The 25,603-nt window shown below is 35.7% G+C and overlaps 1 protein-coding gene across 1 annotated transcript in view; it reads right to left on the bottom strand.

Moving 5' to 3' along the window:
* The window catches only part of LOC122010032 (telomerase reverse transcriptase-like), a 36,317-nt gene that overhangs the window by 5,080 nt on the left and 5,634 nt on the right, over nt 1–25,603 (bottom strand). Inside the window, exons 2-8 of the mRNA XM_042566396.1 lie at nt 20,776–20,862; nt 20,506–20,691; nt 19,240–19,351; nt 18,809–19,176; nt 17,598–17,724; nt 14,076–14,214; nt 12,598–12,733 (exon numbers count right to left, since the gene is read on the bottom strand). Coding sequence (XP_042422330.1) covers nt 12,598–12,733; nt 14,076–14,214; nt 17,598–17,724; nt 18,809–19,176; nt 19,240–19,351; nt 20,506–20,691; nt 20,776–20,862 — 1,155 coding nt within the window. The remainder of the gene's footprint in view (nt 1–12,597; nt 12,734–14,075; nt 14,215–17,597; nt 17,725–18,808; nt 19,177–19,239; nt 19,352–20,505; nt 20,692–20,775; nt 20,863–25,603) is intronic.

The raw sequence follows: 25,603 nt of genomic DNA, 5'->3' as shown, positions 1-25,603 counted from the left end.
AAGGATTGCATTAGGTTGCCAACCAATGTTAAAACATAGACAAATATTATGTGTGGATCCATCAAATTATTACACTAATGCTAAGTTGTTACTTTGGAAGGAATGCGCTGCAAGGTTTGACTGCAAGTTTTGGCAAGGACTGCTACATCTTTACGAAAACTTAGACACAGTATTAAATATGCAAAAGTTCTCACACCTTACATTGAATTGTCTTAAATTAGAAACATGGGACATAGAAACACTCATCGGCAAAGCAATAAAGATAGTAGATATGAGTAGAGGAAATACTAAGATGATAGAGAACTCAAGTTTTAAATTATGGTACCTCGGAAAAAGTAAAACGAGCAATAAAGTATGTATTATTGTAAATAGTTTGCTAAAAGAGAAGTAGTAGAAGTAGTTAGGAAGGAAGATAAGATTATAACTTTCAAATTAGTGGTAGCAAAATAAACTATTAATGAAATTAACATATATGCACTTTAAGTAGGATTAGATGAAAACGTTAAACATAGGTTTTGAGAAACTTAGATGAGATAATACAAAAAATTCCGATGATTTTTACAAAAGGAGATCTAAATAAGCATGTAAGAGTAAGAAATGAAGAATATAATAAGGTGCATGAGGGCTATAGTTTCGAAAAAAGAAATCAGAAATTCAAGCACAAACGGTTGCCCAGTGCATGAAGCTCCTGCCAATGCAAGGTCCCAAGAAAGGGTCTAGTGTTTGCAACCTTACCCTACTTTGCAAGAGATTGTTTCTGATGTTTCAAAAAAAGAAATAAAGAAGAAAAAGTTATATTGAATTTCGTGATAACATATGAACTTATAAATGCTAATACATTTTTCAAAAAGAGAAAAAACACTTAGTTACTTCCAAAAGTGGGAACAATAAGTTGTAAATTGACTTTCTTATAGTAAAAAGAGGGGTAGAAAAATATATAAAGATTGCAAGGTCATTCATAGAGAATTCTTAACCACCCAACATAGATTAGTGGATACGTGCCTCGAGCATAACATCAGTAGAAGAAAAATCTGCATAGCTCCTAGGACCAAGTAGTGGAAGTTATATTATGGGAAACAAATTATCTTTAAGGAGAGGATAACAACACAAGTATTGTGAAAAATGAAAATACAACATGGGATAAGATGACATAAAATTTTAAAAATAGTGGCCAAGACATACTCAGTGAGCCAAGAGGATATGCACCACCAAAAAGTGAAATTGAAGGGAAAAAACAACTTATAAGTTACCGTATACTTGCAAGAATGAAGAAAACTCATGCAGTAGCCAAAAACGAAGCTAAAAAAGCAATAAGTGCAACAAGAATAAAGATTTCCAATGCTTATATCGACAGCTTGATATAAAAGAAGGTCAAATAGACATCTATAGAATAGTTAAAGCGAGAGAAAAGAAAATAAAGGATATTATCCAAATAAAATATATTAAAGATGAATCCCATAGGGTAATAGTGAAGGATGAGGAAATAAAGGAGCGATGAATGAAATATTTTTATCAACATTTAAATAAAGAGTTAGGTGACCAACTTAGCTTAGGAAATTAAAGTAAGTTAAGGAGTATAAAAATTTAAATTTTTATCGAAGAATTCAAATTTCAGAAGTAAAACAAGCACTAAATGGGATAAAAAATGAAAAAGCAGTTGGATTGGACCGGACCAGACGATATTCTAATAGAGGTATGGAAGTGACTAGGGAAACACGATATTGAATGACTTACGAAATTATTCAACCTTATATTAAAAAAAAAGGTCTCATTAATGGAGGGTAAGTACTTTAGTTCTCCTATATAAAAACAATTACAGAAGCATTAAGCTAATGAAGCATACCTTGAAACTTGGAGGAAAAATAATAAAAGATTAAGGAAGGAGATCGTGACTAAAATTAATTTGAATTCATGCCTTAAAAGTTGACGGTAAAAGTTATACATCTTTTTAGACAACTAATTAAAAAGTATCAAGCAAAATAAAACTTACAACTGATATTCATTAACCTAGAAAAAAGTTCATGACAAAGTCCCAAAGAAAATTATATGAAGAATTCTAGAAGAGGTATTAGTGTAGCATATATTAAGACAATTAAAGCAATACATGATGATGTAATGACAAGAGTGAATATTTCATACGTATTAACCGAAGCATTTCCTATAAAAATAGGGCAACATCAAGTATCAACTCTAAGTCTATATCTTTTAACACTAGTTATGGAAGAACCCACTAGACATGTCCAAGATAAGTTACCATGGTGCATGTTTGCAAATGACATTATTTTAGTTATAATGTGTGAGCCGGAAGTTAAAAGGTTTTAGGCTTAGTTCAGTAGAGACAAAATATATAAATTTTAAGTTTAGTAATAAGTAGACGTAATAAGACAATTATTAAGATAGGAGATGACGAGAGACTTGTACTTAAAAGTTTGATGTATCTAAAATCGTTTTTGCAAAAGGATGAAGGGATTTAATAAAGATGCTTTACATAAAATATTAGCAAGATGGTTTGAATGAAGGAAGGCGTCAAATGTTCTTTGTGATCATAAGGTATCTTTAAAACTTAAAGGTGAAACTTTTCAAGAAAATATATTACTTTATTTCAATATCCATGTATCCTCTATATACAAGTCACATACTCCTACTTAAAGAATCAAAATCTCCTAATTAATTACAGCAAATCAAATCTACAATAAATAATAAATCTCTAATAAATCTACCAAGATTGATTTTACTGCCAAGATAGATTTTCCACACTCCTCTCAAACTAGGTCGTAGATGTTTCGTAACCCTGATCGTGTTCATCTTGCTTAGATTATGTCTGAACAAGGCCTTGGTTAGGATGTCAGCTGCTTGATGCTTTGATGAAATGTAGTTAAAGGTGATTGACTTATCTTCAATTTTCTCATTGATGAAATACCGATCAATCTCCACATGTTTGGTACAATCAGTGTAGCATGAACACTTCCAAAAATACTTTTTTAGAAGTGTCGAACACGGACACGATATGGACACGGACATGAAACGCAAATACGCGTGTCGAACACGGCTAAAACCGTGTCATTGACTTTTTACAATTTTGACCAGTCAGATACAACTAAGACACAGATGGGGCACGTTTCCGAACACGTTTAGGCTCTATTGCAAAAAAATTAAAAATTTCGAGGGTAAAATTGAAAAATAATAAAATTATGAGGACATTTATTCAAATGAAAAAAAAAATCCTAAATTACTCTCCCTGCTCCTGATTCTCTTTTTCATCGAGACACGACCTTCCTTCATCGCAATCGTCGCTTGCGCCGCCATCGCCTGCACTCTCTGCTGCTCACCTGCGCTCTCCGCGGTTCGCTAGCGCTCTCCGCCGCTTGCCTACACTCTCCGCCTCTCTCCATCACCTGCCGCTACTCGCAGAAACCCGCCCCTGCTCAACAGCAACCCACCGCTTCTCGCAAAAGCCCGCCGTTGCTTGTAGAAGCCCACCGCTACTTCCCGTCGCTACCCTCTTTCTGGTAAGTTTACTTTTTGTTTTTTCTTCTAAGATCACGAATTTGTTTTTGCTTTTGGTAAGTTTAACAATAGGCCCCTCTCCGCAGCTTCTTAATTGTTATTTTCAACCTATTTCCTATGGAAAGTTTTCAAAATGAGAGAACACAAGAGGATGTTGATGATTATTCTCCTTAGTGGAAATTTGTAACCAAGGTGGAAAAGGTAGTTGGAGGAGGAAATGTCACTTGGTCATGTAATATATGTAATAAAGTGTGCAAAGGATCATATTCAAGGGTGAAAGCACACCTGTTAAAACAAAAAGGTGCTGGAATTGCAAGTTGTACGGCTGTTACAATGGATCAAATAAAGCGTATGCAACAACTTATTGATGATGCTAAATTGAGAAAGAAGAATTCTAAACAGAAAAAAATTGCGTTGCCTCATCATCTGCATCATCAAATATGGCTTCAAAATCCTTATTTTGTTCTAGTGGTATTTCACTATTTTGCAAAATTATGATCCAACAAAGAAGATGAAAGGACCACTTGGTCTGCTTGAAAAAACTTTTAACTTGAATGCCAGAGATGAGCTCCACGCTGAAATTGCAAGGTTATTTTACACCGGGGGATTATCTTTCAATATTGCTAGGAATCCTCATTATGTTCGTGCTTTCAGTTTGGCTATTCAATGAATAATTCCAGGTTATCTTCCACCTGGATATAATTTATTGAGAACTTCACTTCTTCAAAAAGAAAAAGCTCATATTGGAAAGCTTTTGGAGCCAACAAAAACTGCTTGGAAACAAAAGGGAGTTAGTATTTGTAGTGATGGGTGGTCGAATGTGCAAAGAAGACCGCTAATTAATATCATGGTTGTGTGTGAAAGTGGTCCTATGTTTTTGAAAGCGATAAATTGTGAAGGTGAGTACAAGGATAAAGCTTCATCTCTAAGTTGCTCATTAATGCCATAAATGAAGTGGGGCATCAAAATGTTGTCCAAGTGGTCACCGATAATGCTCCTGTTTGCAAAGCTGCTCGGGTTACTCATTGAGGCAAAGTACCCACACATATTTTGGACTCCTTGCGTTGTGCACACATTGAATCTCGCTTTGAAGAATATTTTTGCACCAACAGACTCTCTACAAGACAAAGAAGACTTTGACGAGTGCAAGTGGACAGCAGAAGTAGCAAATGATGCTTCAATGATCAAGAATTTTATCATGAATCACAATATGAGATTATCAATGTTCAACGATAACTCAAACTTGAAGATACTATCACTTGCAGATACTCGATTTGCTTCCACGATCATTATGCTTAAAAGGTTCAGACAAATCAAGAAATGTCTTCAAAACATGGTGATTAGTGAAAGATGGGATCTGTACAAGGAGGATTATGTAGTGAAGGCTAGAGTAGTGAAGTACAAGATATTGGATGATCAATTTTGGGAAAAAATTGATTATATACTTGCTTTCACAAGTCCAATTTATGAAATGCTAAGGAGAGTAGACACTGATCAACCTTGTCTTCATTTAGTCTATGAGTGGCGGGATGAAATGATAGAAAAAATAAGAGTTGCTATCTCAAAGAGGCCTCATAGTGGAGATTCAAAGTTTTACGAGGTTGTTCATAATATTCTAGTGGAGTGATGGAATAAAAGCAATACACCTCTTCCTTGTTTGACGCATTCTTTGAATCCAAGGTAAAGCGCTAAAAATTTTTAACTTTATAAGTTTTAGCAAATTAGAAATATTAGCTCTAAATATATATAATATTTTTTTATTTTTTAATAATCGTCATATCCTAGCCGTATCGTCTCTTATATTGTTAAAATTTTTCGTATCGTCATATCCGTGTTGTATCCGATACGATACCCGTATCTGTATCCATGTAACATAGGGTACGATCATGGTGGACAGAATTCCTGGCAATTGCGATAGCTGATTGGTTGTCACATACAATTTGAATAGGGTCTGATGTTTCAATTTTGATATCATTTAGCAGCCACTCTAGCCATATCCCCTTGCAAATACCTAAGGCTAGTGCTCTAAACTCAACTTTTGCACTGCTTATAGCAACCACAATTTGTTTCTTGCTTCTCCATGTCATTAGGTTTCCCCATGCGAAAGAGCAATATCCTGATGTAGACTATTTATCATTTGGGGATCATACTGAATCAACTTCAGTATATACTTCTAAAGATATGCTACCTAATTTCTTGAACATATGACCCTTCCCTGGATCTTTCTTTAGGTATTTCAATATATGATTCACTGCCTCCATTTGATTTATAGATGGATTACTCATAAACTGACTCACTCGACTCACTGAGAAACTTATGTCCGGACGTGTATGGGTTAGGTAAATCAGCTTACCTACTAACTGCTAGTATTGCCCCTTATCCATTGTTAATTCATCAGTTCTAGGCATAAACTTCATATTAGGATCCACAGGGGTTTCAACTGGCTTGCACCCACTCATTCCGGTTTCACACAACAGACCAAGAACATATTTGTGTTGGGAAATAGATATGCCTTTGTTGCTTCGTGCTACCTCCATTCCAAAGAAATACTTTAAGTGTCCCAAGTCTTTGATCTTGAATTCTTTGGACATGAGAGACTTGAGTCTTCTAATTTCATCACCATGATTTCATATAAGGACAATGCATCAAACATACACAATTAGAATTGTGTTTTTTCCATCTGAGAAATACTTCATGAACAAGTGTGATCGGCTTGTGACTGAGAGTATCCATCATTCTTTAAGACTTTTGTGAATCTGTCAAACCATGCTCTTGTGATCCTTTCAGCCCAGCCTTTTTGAGTTTACATACTTTTCCATGTGTATCACTCGTCTCAAAACCAGTTGGGATGTCCACGCATACTTCTTTAGTCAAGTCTCCATTAAGGAAAACATTTTTAACATTGAGTTGACGGAGTTGTCACTCCAAGTTGGAAGCAATGGACAGTAGAACATGAACTATGTTGAATTTATCTACTGGTGCAAAGATCTCCTGATAATCAAAACCATATGATTGAGTATATCCTTTTGCCTCTAGGCGTGCTTTGTACCTATCTATGGTTCCATCTGCATTTTGTTTAACTGAGAATAGTCATCTACACCGCACAATTTTCTTTCCTTGTGGTAGCTTTGTTATCACCCATGTGGTATTCTTTTCTAGTGCATTATACTCCTCGAGAGTTGCCTTATTCCATTTAGGAACTTTAAGAGTTTCAAACACAGAGTTAGGAATATTGATTTTGTCTAAAGAAGTCACAAATGCATGAAATGATGGCGATAGATTCACGTGGGAGATGCAACTATGAAGAGGGTGTTGAGTGCAGGATCTTATACCTTTCTTGTGTGTAATTGGTAGATTTAATGTAGATCCAACTATGGACAATCTATTGTCTCCTATTGCATTCAGGTTCAACTTGGCTTGGGGAATTCTCGTGGCGTACATGCCCTTCTTTCAGGAGGAGGGTGACTATTAATGTTTGGCGATGGTGAATCACTAGTTTTTGAGAAAGGCTGAATAGATGACTCCAATGATGATGGCTCAATAAGGGATGCCCACTCCTAATATTGCAATTCATTGGTATTGTTCTCCCCCTAAATTGTAGTATTATAGTAGTAAGGGATAGTTTCAAAGAACATAATATTCACAGTATTGTAGAACTTTTTAGTGACCGATGAATAACATTTGTATCCTTTTTTATTAGAGGAATAACCAAGAAAGATGCATTTATAGCCCGAGCATCAAGCCTGCCTCGATATTGAGGATGAATGTGTATAAAAGTTGTACAACCAAAGAGTTTGAGAGGAAAGTTGGAGATACGGTGACATTGGGGAAATATGTTTTGTAGTGCCTGCAATGGAATGTGGTATTTGAGGACTCGAGAAGGCAGACGATTGATAAGGTATGTAGAAGTGAGGATTACTTCTCCCAAAAAAAAAAAGTTGTTGGGACATTAGTTTGAAATAGTAAGGATCAGACCACCTCAAGAATGTGATGATTTTTCCTTTTAGCCACACCATTTTGTTGTGGTATATCAACACAGGAGTTTTGTTGGACAATTCCATGATATTTGAGATATGAGCAAAGATCATAATTGAAAAAAATCTTTGGCATTGTCGGTCTTGAGTATTTAAATATTAACTTTGAATTGATTTTTGGCCATGACATGAAGTTAGCTTCTAATTTGTCTTTCATTAGGAATGCCCAACATAGTCTAGTGTGATCGCTAACCAAGAGGAGGAACCACTTTGAGCATGTGAGACTCAAAGTACAAAATGATCCTCAGATGTCACCATGGATGAGAGAAAAAGGATGCATGGGCTTATATAGTTCGGGAGAGTAAGTGTTTCAAGTATGTTTTGCAAGTTGACAAACTTGAAACAAACTTGGGTTTTTAATAATAAAGAGTGAGGGAAACAAATACCATAGATATGAAAAATTAGGATGACCAAGTCGAAAGTGTCACATCATAATATCACTTTCTTTATTGGACTGACAATGATCACTAGGACTCAACTAATATTTTTGACTAACCAAATGACATGAGGGTAGATATGCATTCAAAAAGTAAAGGCTTGTATGACACTTAGCATTGTCAATCGTCTACCTAGTGCTCAAGTCCTGAAATGCATAAGAGTTAGACAAAAATTTAGTCTCACATCTGAGATCCTTATTTAATCTACTAACAGACACAAGATTACAATCAAGGTCGGGAACAAATAGCACAACATAGAGATTTAATGTGCTTGAGAGATGAATGGTTCCTGTCCTAACCGCTTTTACATATGTCCCATTTGCTATACGCACTGATTGAGGTTTGTCAATTAATAAAAAAGTGGAGAAAAATAATCTATCACTTATCATGTGCTCTGAAGCGCCAGAATCCACAATCCAAGAGGAGTGGGGAGATGTATGCATTGTTGATGGATGCGGTATGTTTGCCTTCTGAATGGAACTAAGTTGTTGAAGAATATCAAGTTGTTCCTTAGAGAAAGGAACTAAGTTAGTCATATATAATTTTTCCTTGCTTCGTGGACATAGGAGGACCTTCGATATCTTGGTTTCCCATGAAGCTTCCAACAATTGTCTTTAGTGTGTCCTTACTTTTGACAGTAGTCAAACCAAGGATGCCCCTTTTTTATGTTGTAAGTGGGATTCCAGGCAGTTGAAGCACTTGCTTAAGTTGACTTGAGAGGTTGAATTTCAGGATTTGGATGTCCCAACATTACCCGCATACGACTTTCTTCCCTTCAAACTTCTGAAAATGCCTCCCTAAGACTTGACAGTTGTTTTGTGCCGGGGTTTTGCCCCTTACTACATCTAGGGACTCCTCAAGTCACATCAGAAACTTAAAAATTCTCTTGTTCTCCACAAATTTCTTAAAATATATTTGATCTTGGAAACATTTCCAGTTATAGGTTTCAAAGAGATCCACCTATTACTAATAGTCAGTGAGAGTTGTGAAATAAGTTGTCACTATCCTTGCTTGAAATCTTGGAGAGTGTTTTCAATGTGAAATAATTCAACAATGTTGACTGGCAAAGTATCCCAAACCGCCTCCCATATATCTTGGGTTGTTGTTAGCAACAAAAAAATCTCACCAATTTCTACATTCATAGAACTGATTAGCCATGACATAACTAGATTGTTTTTGGCTCTCTAGACTCGATACTCCGGATTGCTTATTCCTAGTTTTGGAACACCTTAGAGATAATCATCTTTTCCTAGCCCGCTGATGAACATCATTATAGATTATGACCACGGAAGATAATTGTGGTCATTCAGTTTGTATTGAGCCAGTTTTTGGTTGAATTGGGAATTGCAACATTGTGGGGAGATTTGGAGTAGAGCTTGCTGCAATCTGCTCGAAGTCCGACATGATTAACTGTAGGAAGAGATGTTATGGTCGAAAGAGATGGAAGTAGGAGGTGATGGCTGGGCAGAACTAGATTTAGGGTTAGGGTGGCTCTAATACCATGAAAGTTTTCAAGAAAAATATTTCTCTATTTCAATATTCGTGTATCCTCTAAATACAAGTCGCATACTCCTATTTAAGGAATCAATAGGACAAATCAAATAAAATCAAATCTATAATAAATAATAAATCTGTAATAAATCTGCCAAGATTGATTTTCCACAAAAGAAAAGTTCTACAAAATATCAGTTTGACTTGCTATATTATACAGAGTTAAATATTGAGCTATGAAGCGAGCATACGAGTAGAAGATGAGTCGTAGAGATAAAATCTTAAGATAGATATGCGGACATATAAGGATGTACAAGAAAAAAAATGAGAATAGAAAGTCGGGTTACATCTATTGAGGAAAAACTCCAAGAGACGTATTTAAAATGGTATGAATATGTATTTAGGCATTTAATAAATGTCCTAGTTAGACAATCAAGGAAGAGTAAGATTACGGAAGACTTGGTAAGCACCAATAAAACAAGATAAAATTCACTTAAATATAGATGATAATATAATAGGGGATCTAGCCCGATGGCATTGGAGAATCTATATAGCCAACGTCACTTAATTAGATAATTGCTTAGCTATTGTTATTGTATTTACAAAACTTTTTTTCCCCCTTTAAACATATAGGTCTTTTAAATTGTTGCAAGATTAAAATAATTATTTGTTGATTCGTAGTAATCAACAATTTCAATTAGCGTAGTAGCTTTCCTTAAGGCTTAATTCGGCCCCACCACCAATAGTATGTGATTGGGGGTATAGTGAATTCCTTTAGGATACAACAAAATCATCCATTGTTATTCAACTTGCATTGCCAAGGATGAATCCAAAGATCCACCTGACTTGGAGGCAAGGTTGTTGAAATCTGCTCAATAGAGTGTAGTGCAAAAATTCAGTATTTGATGTTTCATTAGCAAGGAAGAAGAATAATGATGTTTGGAGGTTGATAAATAGCATGTTGCATGTTGTGAATTCCTAATTAAATTGAAAGTGAATCTAAACCTCAATCTAGACACTTAATTACCACTCACACCCTTTCATTCAGTTGTGACTCTTACGTTATAACAACCCAAGTTAATCACGAAATATTGGACATTTAGATGATGTTATTCATACCAATCTGAAGCACAAGTTCACCTAAACATGTTGGGTCAATTGGGCACACTATTTAGGCCGAAATTCACCAATTGGTGTGCAATCAATTAGTGGATCACTCATGCCCCCAAGGCATAGTCGAGTTGGTCACCGTATGGTAGATTTGCAAAAATGGGCAAGGGTCAATTCCCGACGAAGCCGGCAGAAATACCCTCCCATGTAATGGCCTGCTCAGTTTCTTGATTTACCTCTCTATAGATGGCTATAAGGTGGCTATGTGGGGCACCTAGGGTCAATGTATGACCTTTTTGTAGAAATTAGTGGATAAGGTGGATGTTGGCTTCTTGCATTGCAATAAATCAAATATACATCTCAAAATCTTATAACGGCTCATATGATTGAAGTGTGCTTATCATTTCAAGTTACATCTTGCTTAAAGAACTATGCAATTGCCTTTGAAATGTGTCTTGCTGTCATTTTATTTTCAAGTTGTACGATGAATAATTGTTTCATTAGCTTTACATACTTTTATTTTTAGCAAATTTATTTTTGTTAGCACGAATCCACTTATTTTTGTTACTTTATTTAAAAAAAACATAATAAAGTTTACTTCGGTTGTGTATTTTTTTAGTCTTGTTATTTTGTGGTTATGATGCAACAATAAATATTGTTACTAATGAGGAGTTGTTTCTTGTATAAATGGAATCCTCCGTCATTGTGATAGGTAGAAGTAGAAGATTTTATTCCTTCATTTGTGTCTCATTAGTGAGACTACATCAAGACAAAATTATTTTCTACTATTTTTTTGTAGTGATATTTTTTGCTAAATTTATTTTTCCAAAAAAAAAAAAATAAGTTTCAATTTTTTGTTGTAAAATAGCCAATAGCAAACCAATTTAATCTCTTTACACCTAAAACAAATGGAAACAATTTAAGATGTGGCAAATCAATTGTTTCTCTTATCATTTCTCTCCTTAGTCTATTTCTAAGTGTAGGGTATCATCAGCAGTTGCATTTTGAGTTGAATTTTCCTCGAGGAATGTGTAGGTTTATTGGGTTCTACTCCAACTTTTCTATACACCACACATAGCAAGCGAAGTTTACCTCTCGATAAACCTAACTTATGTGGGACATGACAAATCCCACAGTGAGCTCAAGTAGGGGAAGTCATTTCATAGCACTTGCAACAAGTATTTAAGGAGACAAGTGCACAAATGAGGAGAGACATGTTGATTAAGGTTGAGGGAAATCTAACATAGGAATTAAATACAACAACAACCAAGTCTTATCTCACTAGATGGGGTCGGCTATATGAATCTTTCTACGCTATTGGACTCTATGCTCTATTATAAAATCATCTATACTTAAATAAATTTTATCTAATTTTATTGTTGCTAATCAAATCTTTTTTTTATCTTCCTCCTCTTCGTTTGATGTGCGTATTTGTTATAGTTTCACATCGCCTAATTGGAGCATTTATCGGTCATCTAAGTACATATTTGTACCATCTTAACCGTATCTCTTGGAGTTTTCCCCTCAATAGATGCAACTCTAACTTTTTCTCTAATGCTCTCATTTCTTATTTTGTCCATCTTCGTATGTCCACATATCCACTTTAGCATCCTCATCTCTACAACTCTCATCTTCTGCTCATGTGCTATTGGTATTAAATAAACCAATGAAAAATTTTTTACATGTAGTCAATAGGAGTGTGGTGGCACAACAAGATGTGGTATTGAAGTTCAATGCATGAGAGAGAGTTCCAATATGAGTTAAATACACATCAACAAGAAAAGAATGACATCACTGATCAAGAATATTAAACAGAAAAAATTAGACATAAATGCCCATTTAAGAATTAGTAGTAGAAGATAAAATGCCACCATTCAGAGATACCCAACTTACACTAATAAGACAACTAAAAATGATGCTTAACCCTTAATTCAATTAGCATTGGCATAAGCATTGGATCAAGTTAATTATGTGAATTACAATTCAAAACTAACAGCAGCATTCTCGAAAATACAAACCTGAGAATTTGAATTGTTATCATCCCTAGTGTGCTCTTTGAAAATCTGAAGGCAATGTTTGAACAACAGCCTATTACGCTGACAACGCTGGGCATTCCGTATAAGAGACTTTAGAGAGTGTAAAAGTGAATGATACCTAAGAATCAAGGGAAATATTATGACATTAAAAACATGGATAAAGGTTGAGCCTTACAAATTGCAAGAAGTTGCTTTAATAGGACAATAAATTATTTGTGGAATTAATTTAACTGTTAAGTAAAACCAAAGCAAAAGTATATTAGAACCATATATTGTAACAAAAGATGTATCTAAATAATTCAAAGATGAATAGATGATACATCTCCATAGATGTTCAATGAAATTGGAAGCAAAGATTGTAAGATAGGCTTCAGATGTCTTGTCTTTTTATTACTAGTCCCTACTAGCCCTATATTAATTAAATTATAAATTAATAATTACTAGATTCAACCCAAAGGCTCTATTAGGAGGACATGAGTTTGCAATTATCCATTCAATAAGCTAATACCAGAGTGACAACTAATTGTACATGCATCAAAGTAAATGATGAAATTAAAACATAAAAGAGGAACAATAGATAAGACATCCAAAACAGCTACAAAGAAATTAAAAAAGATTTGGCACATCCAGGGCAGAATAAAAAAAGGCAACCATTATGGAGTCAGATAATTTTAATGCAAATATAAGAAAGAAGTTACTCAATAAAGATCAAAAGAATATAGAGAGGCTTCTTAACTACCAGTCTTGGACTACATATTGAAAGTCTGGTATAATCACAAACGCTAAATCAGGCAGAAATTTTAGAGGTTTTAACTACTAGCATGATATTCTTTTTTATTTTTGAAAAATCTAATCTGAATATGAATTTAGCATGAAATTATATTTTCAAATCTAGCACATTCTGAAGTTAACATATTGCATACACTTTTTGATAAATTACACCTCGCATCTTAATCAACAATTTTAGACATAATTTGTTAAAACAATTTTACAATGAATAAAATATTCATAATTTATTTAATTTATCCAAAGTTTGTTCAAACTCTAGCATATGACAGGTCTGACCATTAGAGAATACAATGTAGTCATATATTAATAGATGATGCCTCATATTAGTGTTAGTTTGAAGTATTGGCTAAAAATTTGATCATACATTTTTTTTCGTGCTAGATCCTTTACAAAACAGAAAATATGAGAATAAACTTCTGGAATAGAAAAGTTCTAGATTCCTTATAATCTCAAAGTTCATGCTAAATTTAGCTTATACCTAATTCCAAATTGGTAAGAAACTGTTTCCAATGTGCAATAAAATCAGCAAACCAAATATACCAAAGCACTCAGAAAAAACACTTGTAGATGCTAATCTGAAAATTTACTGATATCTTTTAGTAGATAAGCAGAAAGCCACAATATACTAAAGATAATAAGAAAATGTAGCTTATGTAGCATGCTGAACTTACAAGCATTGGGACTTCAATGCACAGTCATAACCAGAATCTAGACAGGTTACAAAGTTTTTGCATCCATTGGGGAACCCAAAAATATGCTTCATTAGAGTAATTGCACCAGAATTATTTGGCTTTAGTTGATTAAGGATGTCTAAATGTCATCAAGAAGTCAAGTTTCTTCCAACATAGAATTATTGCACAATATCCAGTAGCCAAAATAACAGCATTGCAATCATCATATATCAAAACCAATTAATTAAATAAATTTGAAGCTCTCATCACTGGTGATTAATATATCCTTTCTAGTGAGTCAACTAACCATCATTGATCACGAGCACAGATCCTTCACCTATTAATGTAGAAAGAATTGCAATCCTCAAAATCATACTCAACATCATAATAATGCAGCTCAGCAAAAGTGCATGCCCAATACATAAGAAACAAATTTTACAACAAACTATTAGTCATGGAGCTTAAATCCTGTCAATAAATGATATCATCAGCCAACTTGCAACTTTGTTCTTTATGTAAACAAATTGGCAGTTGACAATTCTAAAGAACTCATAATCAGACACTGGTTTATCAGTTATCCAATCTATGCTCGTTTCTAGATCATCATACTAAATTTGTCCAAGGTTATAGAACTGAGTTTAGAAATCCCATCTTTTGAGAAAATGGAATTTTTATTTGCATTGACATATACTTTGAGTAGAATAACACAATTTGCAATGGACCCACTTTAACATGATACACTAATCAACATATTTATAAGTGTTTCCTGCCTAACATATTGAGATAGGCAAATACATGAGAACATGACTAGACTTTTTTTGACTATGGACTTCCCGCCTGATTATACAAAGTTCTAAAATAGTTCATTGAACAGAAAAGAACTAGTCTTGTGTGACTATCCCCTTCATTGATTTCATAAAAGAACATTAAGATATAGTGTAAAGGAGACTTTCAAATTAAATACCAAGGATAACTAGTTTTATTACTTTTTTATAAATGAAGCCAGAAACTCAGAACTATTAAGAAATTTGTTAGAATTTAGATCCTGGTGTAGGTTGAGCTTTGACTGTTTGAAATTATAACTAAATAAAACAATACAGAACACATTTGGTAGACCAATCCCACTGTTGGTATAGTACATTGTTTAAACCACAGATTGAATGCTGAAGTAAACAGAAAGAAAAAAAACATAACCTCACCAAAATCACTTATCTCTTATTCTCTTCAAGCATAAGTACGAGCCTAGGTTCACATGAATCTCATAAAAAAAACAGAATAGCAACTATGAGAAATATAGTTAAGAGGAGAAGAGTAAAGCCCTATGGATAAAAACGTGAGAGTGAGGTAGCAAGATCAAAGTTGGAAAGAATTTACATCTTAAGAATTCAAATCACCATCTTAAAGTGATATTTGTTCCAAGTAGTTGGGATCAGCAATATCAACCTTATGCTACCAATGAGCTTTATCTAAGGTTATATCATTACTGCCTTTGAGATCAATTAAATCAATTTTGGTCCATTAACTAAAGCTTTTTATAACCTCCATATACTCCTCACCCCTTACACTAAGGCTGCCTTTGGTGAGGGATAATCAGCCTTGTAAAGTAATTAGGATTACATTATAAGATTGATTACTTTGTCTGGTATAATTTTAAACCTGTAATGTAATGTAATGTAATCTGGATTACAAAAGATAATAAACTTTTGTAATCTGGATTACAAAGCTAATAGTATGTAATATGGATTACATTCCAACCCTAAGATTTAATATGGCAAATATACCCTTACACCAATCGGTCGCTGCCGCCATGGGTTGCCACCGTCGTTGTTGGTTGTTGTCAGTTGCTACCACCGCCGCCATCGGTCGCCTCTGCCGTCGTCCGTCGCTGCCTCACGTTGTCGATCGCCGCCTCACGTCGTCGGTCGCCGCCTCACGTCGTCGGTCGCCGCCTCACGTCGTCGGTCGCCGCCGCATGCCGTCGGTTGCCGCTGCACGCCGTTGGTCGCCGCTGCACGCCGTTGGTCGCCGCTGCACGCCGTCGGTCTGTGTCTTCGCCATTAATTAGCATGGCGACTGTTCTTTCCGAGCTCGATCGCCGCCTCAAATCCTGCTTCGCCAATCCCTATCTCAAGCGCCGCCGCACGCCGTCGGTCGCCGCCGCACGCCGTCGGTCGCCGCCGCACGCCGTCGGTCGCCGCCGCACGCCGTCGGTCGCCGCCGCACGCCGTCGGTCGCCGCCGCACGCCGTCGGTCGCGGGCAAAGTCGTAAGATATTTTTTTCATTTTATAACAATATGAATTACATTCCTTATAAAAAATAATTGACACTAAATAAAAAAATGTAATCACCCTTGTAATCATATTATACAACTCTTTCACCAAACATACTAATGTAGTATTAATTACATTACAAATTTAATTACATTACAAGCTTGATCACATTACGCCTAACCAAACACAACCTAATTGATTCAACATCTCAAACTTCAGAATTGATTGGTAGACTTTAAATCTATGTATATTATATCAACTTATCTCTCTATTTTCATCCTAACTAGGAGCTACACCTAATTGCTCTTACATGGCAATAAATTTAATGATAATTATATAGCAAGCATATGCATCCAAATACCCATCCCTCCAATAATTTTTTTCACCTACTGTCCCTCGCAATTCTAGCACAATCAATTTTTCCCCCAAATTTAAGGAGCATGTGGCGACCATACAAGACTCCAAAGCTTCTTTTCATTTCAACCACCCACTTAATACAGCTACAGTGGAATCTTCATCAATACCATCTTAATAATACATCCAAGATCTCCAAATTATTAGCTGCACAAATTTCATGATTATCAATGTTATTTGTTCACTATTAGAATTCAAATACGGAGCTAAATTTCTTTTACTAAAACCTTTTAATCTCAATACCTACTCCAATAATACCATACAGAAATAGTAAAAAGATAAAAGACTGAAAAATAATAAACCTAGGCACCAGTTATAAATCATAATACACCAGTATAATCCCATGCGGAGGCTTGTGAGGTTAATATGATCAACAAGCTAGTTCTCGTCTAGGAGACTTGTAACATTTTGGCATCATAGCAAACCTAATCCTAGAGAAATGTAGTGACAGGATTGTTTGTGGTGGTGTATCATTGGGTCTCATTAGAGATTATTCTAAAGCATGGGATGAACTTTAAGACTTGACACAAACATCAAGCCTAGCCTTGAGTGGGAGAAATTGTGAACCCCAAATTTGGACTTACAAGAGAATTATGAGTTAGAGAAAATTTATAATATTAACCTGAGTTTAAGCATTTAGAACTAATGGTTGATTCTAAGTGCCTAATAGAACTAATGCATCAATTCTTTCACTTGTGTGAGTTGAAACATAAAGACAACAAAAAATAAAAAATTTATAACATATTAGAACCTTGCAATATACAGACAATCAAAATTCCAGCAAAAAGAAATAACATATTCTAAAAGATTGTAGTGGATCTACACAATAAAGGATACGGGCTTTAGGGAAAACTGAATATGTTGAGGAACTATTGTAGAAGATGTAGCTTCTTTTTATTTGATCTCTAGCTTCCACCTTTTGTGAAGATTTTATCATCAAGCAATAAAAACACATGGAAGGAATCTGTTGATAGATTTACTAGTCAATTAAGCACAAAGTGCAACTAGATATGGATGAACATTAACACCTGATGTGAGTCAATCACTGAATACATATGAATAGAAGAAGTTTTTTCATTAGCAACGACAATTACTGAATCCCAGCAATAGATGAAAATACAAGTCATTATTATTATACAATTACAGCTCAAGCTTAATTTTGCTCACCTTAGGAATTAACAAAAGATTTAAAAAGCATGAACAACATTTCTTGTACAAACTATGAAGCATAGTTGTGTTGCTTTCAATGAGATATTATATAACAGGAATAACCAGATTCAATAGACAATATTTGGCAACCAAATATATTAGGCTACATTCTCAATATAAAATGTGTCTCAATGTAACAAATTCTGTGAACATCTAAGCTCTTTGCATGAAAAGAAGCTAGCATACGAATTAGGAGAATATAATAACCCTTTAAAACCATTTCCGAGATCATTTTTAAATTAACCAAGAAGGCCTTGACATAGTGTGTTGGCTTGCATTTCAATTCTGATATTGTCCAAGTCAATCTACCAAAATGTTGCTTTGTTTTGCAGCCTATTTATGAAGTGAGCAACCTTTTGCTAGACTGACTTGACAAACGTAATTCTCATTTGAGAGTAGGTAATTCCAAACAGGTTCAAAAGTTCCTTTCCTTTAACACTGTACGAAACTTAGTGATTCAAATGAGGTACTGATGCTGACTTGGTTAGCTATTTAGGAACACTCCAAGTGTAAGCATGCATGGAATTCAAGGAAATATGAGCACCGCTGAATCAGCAGACACTTGAACAACATGGATGTGATACAAGTGTCAAACATGGACATTAATAAAAAATTACATGTAATCAATAAGAATATTGGTGTCCATTGAAAGTGTCAATATCCAACACAAATATAGGAGTAGGTGAAGAGTTTAACTATTAGAGGTTATAAACAATTTAGTGCAAGTACAAGTGTGAATAACCAAATCATTACAACGTATACTGAAATGAAATTGTTACTTGAGATTCTAGCCAACAATAAAATTCAAAAAGGACAAGATTGAAAGATCAGAAACTAACCAGGTTTTGAAGATTTAGATCCTGCTTCGGGTAACCAAAATCTCTTGGAAAGTCACTTTGTGTAATTTGATTATCATATGCCTCAACTTGTGAAAATTTATTCAAATGTTGAAGTTGTATAGATAACTTCGGCAGAACAATATCAGACTGCCCCTTAAACTGATTACTGGTAGTTGATCTAGGACTAGGATAAAGTTTCTCAGTTGGTGATGTTATATTTTGTTCAAGAACCTTAGCCTTTTTTCCACGTTGCCAGCTGAATAATCTTCTGTGTTTTCTGGATTTCATAATGGAACATAGTCCAGAAGAATTATTGGGATTATCAGAACAATTGGGTCCAATGTCACTACCAAGTTGCAGCAGATTTTCTGTTAAATTGAAATGCTTCAGACTTTTATACATGGTGGTTTGGTTAACAGAGTTGGGTATACCTTTGCCATAAGTACTAATAGATGAAGTATCAAGATCTAGCATATCATCCCTGGCATATGAACTTTGATTAATTTCACATCGCTTTCTCTTCAGTCTGTTCTTAGTGTAAGCCTAGATCATTAGAGAAATCAATAAAAAAAAAAAATTTGTACGAAAGCCTGAATTATATATAAGTTAACAATATATAAGATTCACCCTTGATTTTTGATTGGTAGGATATAGGTCATTAAGGCAAATATAGAAAGCTAAACATTATCATGGAAGCCATTTTATTCTCTCCAATAGAATAGATTATATATGACTAATCTAAGAAGCCAGAGTGTGGAGAAGTGGTAAAGAATTTACCAAAAAAAAATAAAGCCTTTAATGACCAAAAGCGACTAAAAATTACCACAGTTACTGCTGATCAATCTTGATCGACAAATTAGGAAATATAAGACACAGGTGACATCATAGGTTCTAATTCACATCAATCAGCCCCATTCTATACTGACTAAATTTTATCAATGCAGGAGAATATTGAATGCAACCAAATATCTACATTCACAGTTCTTGTATTTTTTTTGTCAATAAAATCATTAATTGCTTAACTAAGAATTTTCAGACACTGGTGATTTCTTATGGTCTAGTTCACATCATTATTAATTAAATTATCCATGCAATTGACACAAGATAACATAGTGTGAAACGTGACTAAATATTTCAATTGGTGATTCTCGTCTTTTGTTCATACCGTGAGAAAATTGATGGTCAGAGATAAAGGATTAAATTCTGTCCAAATCAAAGCCAACTAGTATTGACTGATAAAAATCTGGGGTTAGCACTTGATCAATCTTCCAACTGTCTGAAAGTAGTCTAACTAGTCTACTAGGATCCACAACAATGCAATTAATGATACAAAAAAATAATGGTTAAAAAAAGGACAAGATGAACAGAAACACATAATACAATGCCAACACGAGTGAAAAAGAAAAAAAAAAGAGAGGTAGAAAATTGAAATTGAGAGGAATGAGGCAGAGAGACAGAGAACTAGAATCGAAAACGTAAGGAAAAATAACACATTTTAACTGATTCTCTCTTCCATTCCCCTTAAACACCCCAATCCTCCAATGCATTAAATCACCTGCAGTCATGGGTATCAGTCACTATATTTCAGAGAAGATATTGGGAAAGTGTGCAATTACAGTAGAAGTTTGAATAGTTGTGAAAACTGTGTGAAGATTGTATTGTAAAATGTCACTTCTTTAGAAGAGGGTCAGTAATACCATGTCTTGCGTGACCTCAGGCAATTCAGGCTGCTGACTAATGGATAATGAAGTGTTCTTCATTGATTTCGATTTTTTAATGAGTTTGTCCATTTGGCGTCCAGTGATCTGATAATAACTTCCTCTTTGAAGAGAGATAAAAATTGATGAAAATCGTAGGAGAAATAGCAAAAGTTGGCTGCCTATCTGCACATTGCAGTGGGTATTTTTAACAAAACAAGTAACCAATTATACCAAATAAGAAATAGTTGCTGGTAACTGGATACTTACTCTGGATAAGAGCCAATCCCAACTTGGATTATAAAGTGAACTGGTAGAAGTGCAAAGAGATTTCCTGACAGTGCAGCAAAGGCTCTCCTGATATCAGGATGCAGCCATTCAGTAAACCAAGGTTAAAAGTTATAAGTTGTAAACAGAGCAGTGCTTGAAGAGTGAACATAAAAAAAACATCTAGTAATAGATGATTAGAAAAGAGTAAATGTCTTCCAAAATCATAGAACCTATTGACATGCAGCATAGGACTTTACACACACTACGTTTCTACAATCCATCTAAAGCATTAACTAAAAAATATACATCCTCATAATCTCACCTCACAAGAGAAGGAAAGGGGCCCAGTTCTTTTGGGCACTTCATAAATCAAGGGTTGAAACTCCATTTACTATTTTGATCAGAATTTCCATTATAGACTTGAAGCCCTCAAAATAAGGATTGAAACTAGTCAAGTTCTCCTCCATCTCCTACCCATTAAGCGGTGTCATTCTCCAACCTCGAATCTGATTATAAGCTTAAAATAATTGGAATATTTACTGCTTCCACCACAAGCCTAGTCATAAGATCAGGGCATCTGCACTCCCACGCAAGGTACCTATATATATCACATGCATTACTCATGGCATAATAGTGTGCTACACTAAATCACTGTCATCGATAAGGGGTTCAACCCATGTTGGGTAGCAATTTGGGTTGGCAAATCATAAAAGGATTGTATCTCATTGAACCACAACCTTTTTACACCAAATCTGAAACCAACCTATTTAACAAATGGGTAAAAAATTTCAACCTACATAAGACCCATTTATAAACAAGTTAACACATTTATAAACAAGTTGACTCAATTATAGCCCGTTTAATCAAATATGGTAGATGGATCATAACCGGATCATGTGATGTGATCCATTTAAAAAGCATAGACAAATTTTAAATACAAACTACATAGTAATTTATGTTATTGTATTATATATTTGTAACTTATATATTTGATTAATATTTATAATTAACTAATATAAATAATTAAATATCTATATTTTATAAATGGGTAAACCTGGACGTGTTTAGTTCAAACCCAACCACATAAAATTGTGTCGTGTTATGTTGTGTAAATGAATCATGTCAACTTTTATAACCCATATTCACGTGTCAAATGATACAAAATATCACTGTGGGCAAGGCTCCAATAGTTCACTTTTTAGTAAATTTATTTTCTTTAAACATATATGTAAATCAATCAAAGTGAATATAAATATGTGTGGTCATTAGCAAATGATATAAAAATCAAATGTTAATTATATACTCAATTGAAGTCCTGATGTTAAAGTATTAATTACAATAAATATTCCTTAAGCTCTTATTTAATATTGTAATTTCATATACATCTCTCATGTTTTTCTACCAAACATTTTAGGTTTCCACTGTGTTTTCCTTAGAACTCCATTTTGCAAGCAGCATGATGTCTTGAGATCCCAGTTCATTTCAGCATACAGAGTCTCAAGAAGTGCTAAAAATTGATTTTGTCAAATAATCAATTTTGCATAATTATCAATCATTCAACATTTTTACTTATACACAGCATTATGTCCTTTCTTTTATAAAAGATAATTTACTTAAAGCATTTTCCTTTCTTGTACAAGATGTTCTTACTTACACTAGTAGATTGTGACTACGATGGGGTATCTTTATGTATGTGGGATTACACCCCAAGGGTGTAACACTAGATGGATGAAAATGTCAAATCCTATGAGCAAAGTATATTACCAGTATTTACTAATGATACAATCTTGCATAGAGTATGTAGCCAACCAAAATACTTGTGTGGTAAATATGGCTTGATGAAAAGAAATGATAATCCTTTAGGTTAACTGGGCAATCAGTAAAGTAGTTGCAGCATGATCATTCATCCTCATAACATCAACGCCAGCTCTCTTCCCTTGTACCCCAAGGATACAACTAATATCACCTTTACTACTACTGGCCTAAAGAACGATGTTGTGAGACATGCCTATTGACCATTGTGACTCTAAGTCGTGAAAATGAAAGGAAAAATTAAAAAGAGGGAACAGAAGGAAGAAGAGGCATGTGACCATAAGTAGATTACTAAGAACTATAGAATGGAGAAGATAACTAAGATAGTTTGCCTTGAATGACAACAATAGTGGTGTCAACAAGTTGTGCTCAAGCCCGGCACTATCCTAGTTGACCCATTTAGATGTCGTGTTGGTCTAGGCAAAATACGTTGATCTTGCCTAAGATTGCTGACAAGCTGGCGTTGATGTTGACGTTGTCGTCGATCACCAAGGAACAACGGGGACTAGTGAAGGGATTGGTTGAAGTTTGAATTGAAGAAAACAAGGAAGAGAAGGTTAAAATGATGGTCGGGTTTCTCCGCATAGCCACTCCGATGCTCAAGTAAGTCTCCGACACGAGAGAATGAAGAAGGAGAACCGTATTTTAGGGTTTTTGGAAGTCTAGATGTGTGCACGCATACTTGCGCCTGTGGAAGCAGACGACCTTTTATAGGGTTGTAGTTGTGCCCTCATGTTCTCCACGTGTTCCGAGATTCCCGTTTATGTTACACACATTTCCTTGGAATAAATGGTTGCATTTCCCACGTTCTCCGAAGGAAACAGCTACATTGTCCATATCTTCTACAAACAACGGCTCCACACCTCACTTGCGGAGTCAGGAATGGTACGAATATGGAGATTACACGAAGCCGAGGACAATACGGAGATGGGAATGTCATGGAGTCAATGACGATCTAGGGATAGGAACAACATGGAGTCGAGAAACAACTTTTTGTTGAATTGGAGCCGATGACGATGCAGAAGGAATGACACGGAGCCGACTGTGGAGTCGGGGACAACCTGGGGTTAGGAACGACATGGAGTCGAGGATCGCTTTCCATTGACTTGGAGTGGATGACAACGCGGAACCAATAGCGATGAGTTGGGAACGACACGGAGTCAACTGTGGAGTCGGGGACGATCTAGGGTCAGGAACGACATGGAGTTGGGGAAGTTTTCTTTTGACTTGGAGCTAATGACGATGCGGAGCCAGGAGTGTGATGCCAAGTACTTGACATAGAGCTGACTGTGATGCCAAGTCAGGGACAACACGGAGTTGACTATGGCGCCAAGTCAAGGGCGGCCTACAGCCAAGCGCTTCACGGAGTTGAGGAGGTGTTCTCTGTTGACTTTGACCACCACCTCGGCGGGACTATTGACTTCCTCTTAGCTAAGTGACACCGCTAATTACCTCTCGCACCACCAGTCTCCCCTTCAAGTCTAGTCGAAGGAGGCGGAAGTGCGACTTACTAGACTATTGTATGGCTGAACAAGGTGGCTCCTACTATCTTGACTGCCTCAGCCACGTGGCAAATCTAATGCGTGATTCAGGCAATAATATGCATTAAATGTCGCCACTCCTCCGATATTATGCATTAAATGTAGCCACACCTATTAAATGCGTCGCATGCATCATCTACCCTGGTCCTTGAGCTAGGTGTGTGTTGGTAGTACAGTTCCAAGGTTGCATCCAATTATGTGATGTGATCATTTGCAGAAAATGAAGCGTCCATCGAATCATAATAATGATTGGGATTTGGTTTGATCCTTACGCTTGATTCAACGGCCAAGAATCCATCCCGCCATTTTGATTGCAGTGATCCAACTATCCAGATCGAATGAGCAAGGGTATACTAGGTTGAAGAGAGATGTCATTGCTTTTATCACACAATCCTTGCTTCTGTGTCCGTCGTCTTTGTCTTCTTTGTCTTCTCGTCTTCAAACATCCGGAAGCATGTTTAACCGGTGGGCCATCATAGTCGAGGATACGCCAGTGACTTCTTTAGACGACTAGGCGAAAACGTCATGGTTGCGCGAGAGACATGCGATTAAGTTTTGTTTAAGTTCCGATAGGAGGCCTGCAACTACTCGGGTGGTTCCTTCTAGTAGGTCAGGATGGATTTGTACGTCTTCATGTTGGCCCTCTATTGATTGAGACTCTGGCACTTCTTGAACAACTTGCAGAGGTATCTTGAGCTCGGCGGGTCTTGCGTGTGTTGGTCCTGATTATATCAATACAGCATTTTCTAGCCACCGACACTTGATTTTTTTAGTGGAAAGTGGAGACTGCTCCTTAGAAAGCACTAAGCCCCGGTCTCCCTAATATGAAATTGTAGGCTGAAATCATATTTACAATAATGAAGGGTGTACGCCAAGTTCTCATTAGCAGTTCTTCTCCCAAGGAAAGGGACAGACTACACTTCATGTCCTATGAATCCCTGTAAGGAGGTGTGTATGGGGTGAAGCCCTTCCCCATCAAACTGCATTTGGTTGAAGGTCTTTTGAAGATGATGTTGACTGTACTACCCGCATCTATGAACATTCTTTTCACATAATTGGCGATGAGAGCTTCAATCACTAGAGCATTATCATAAGGAGCATTTATTCCCTCCAAATCTCTGGCCAAAGCTTATTGAGGGGCTCCTTCCTTTTCCCCGACTGATACTAACTCTATAACTCTCCAATCTTTGGCCATGGGCCTTTCTGGCCTGAGTGGAGTCTCCATTCATTAAATCTCCTGAAATCATATAGACAATTCCTCAAGGATCAATCTTGCCTTTGCCTTTTTCCTCTTTATCCTTCTCTCAACCCATCTCTCCATATAAGATCAGTATAAGCCTCGGGGCTTCCTAGAGGGTAGGGTTGTAAACAAGTTGAGTCGAGCCAAGCATTGGTGTGTTCAAGCTTGTTTGATAAGGTAACCGAGCCGAGCTTAAAATGAACCAAGCTTTTGAAATGATTGTTCAAGCTTGGCT

Source organism: Zingiber officinale, chromosome 8A, assembly GCF_018446385.1.
Source record: "Zingiber officinale cultivar Zhangliang chromosome 8A, Zo_v1.1, whole genome shotgun sequence".
Classification (NCBI taxonomy): Eukaryota; Viridiplantae; Streptophyta; class Magnoliopsida; order Zingiberales; family Zingiberaceae; genus Zingiber; species Zingiber officinale.
This window is presented reverse-complemented; position numbering and strand designations above follow the sequence as displayed.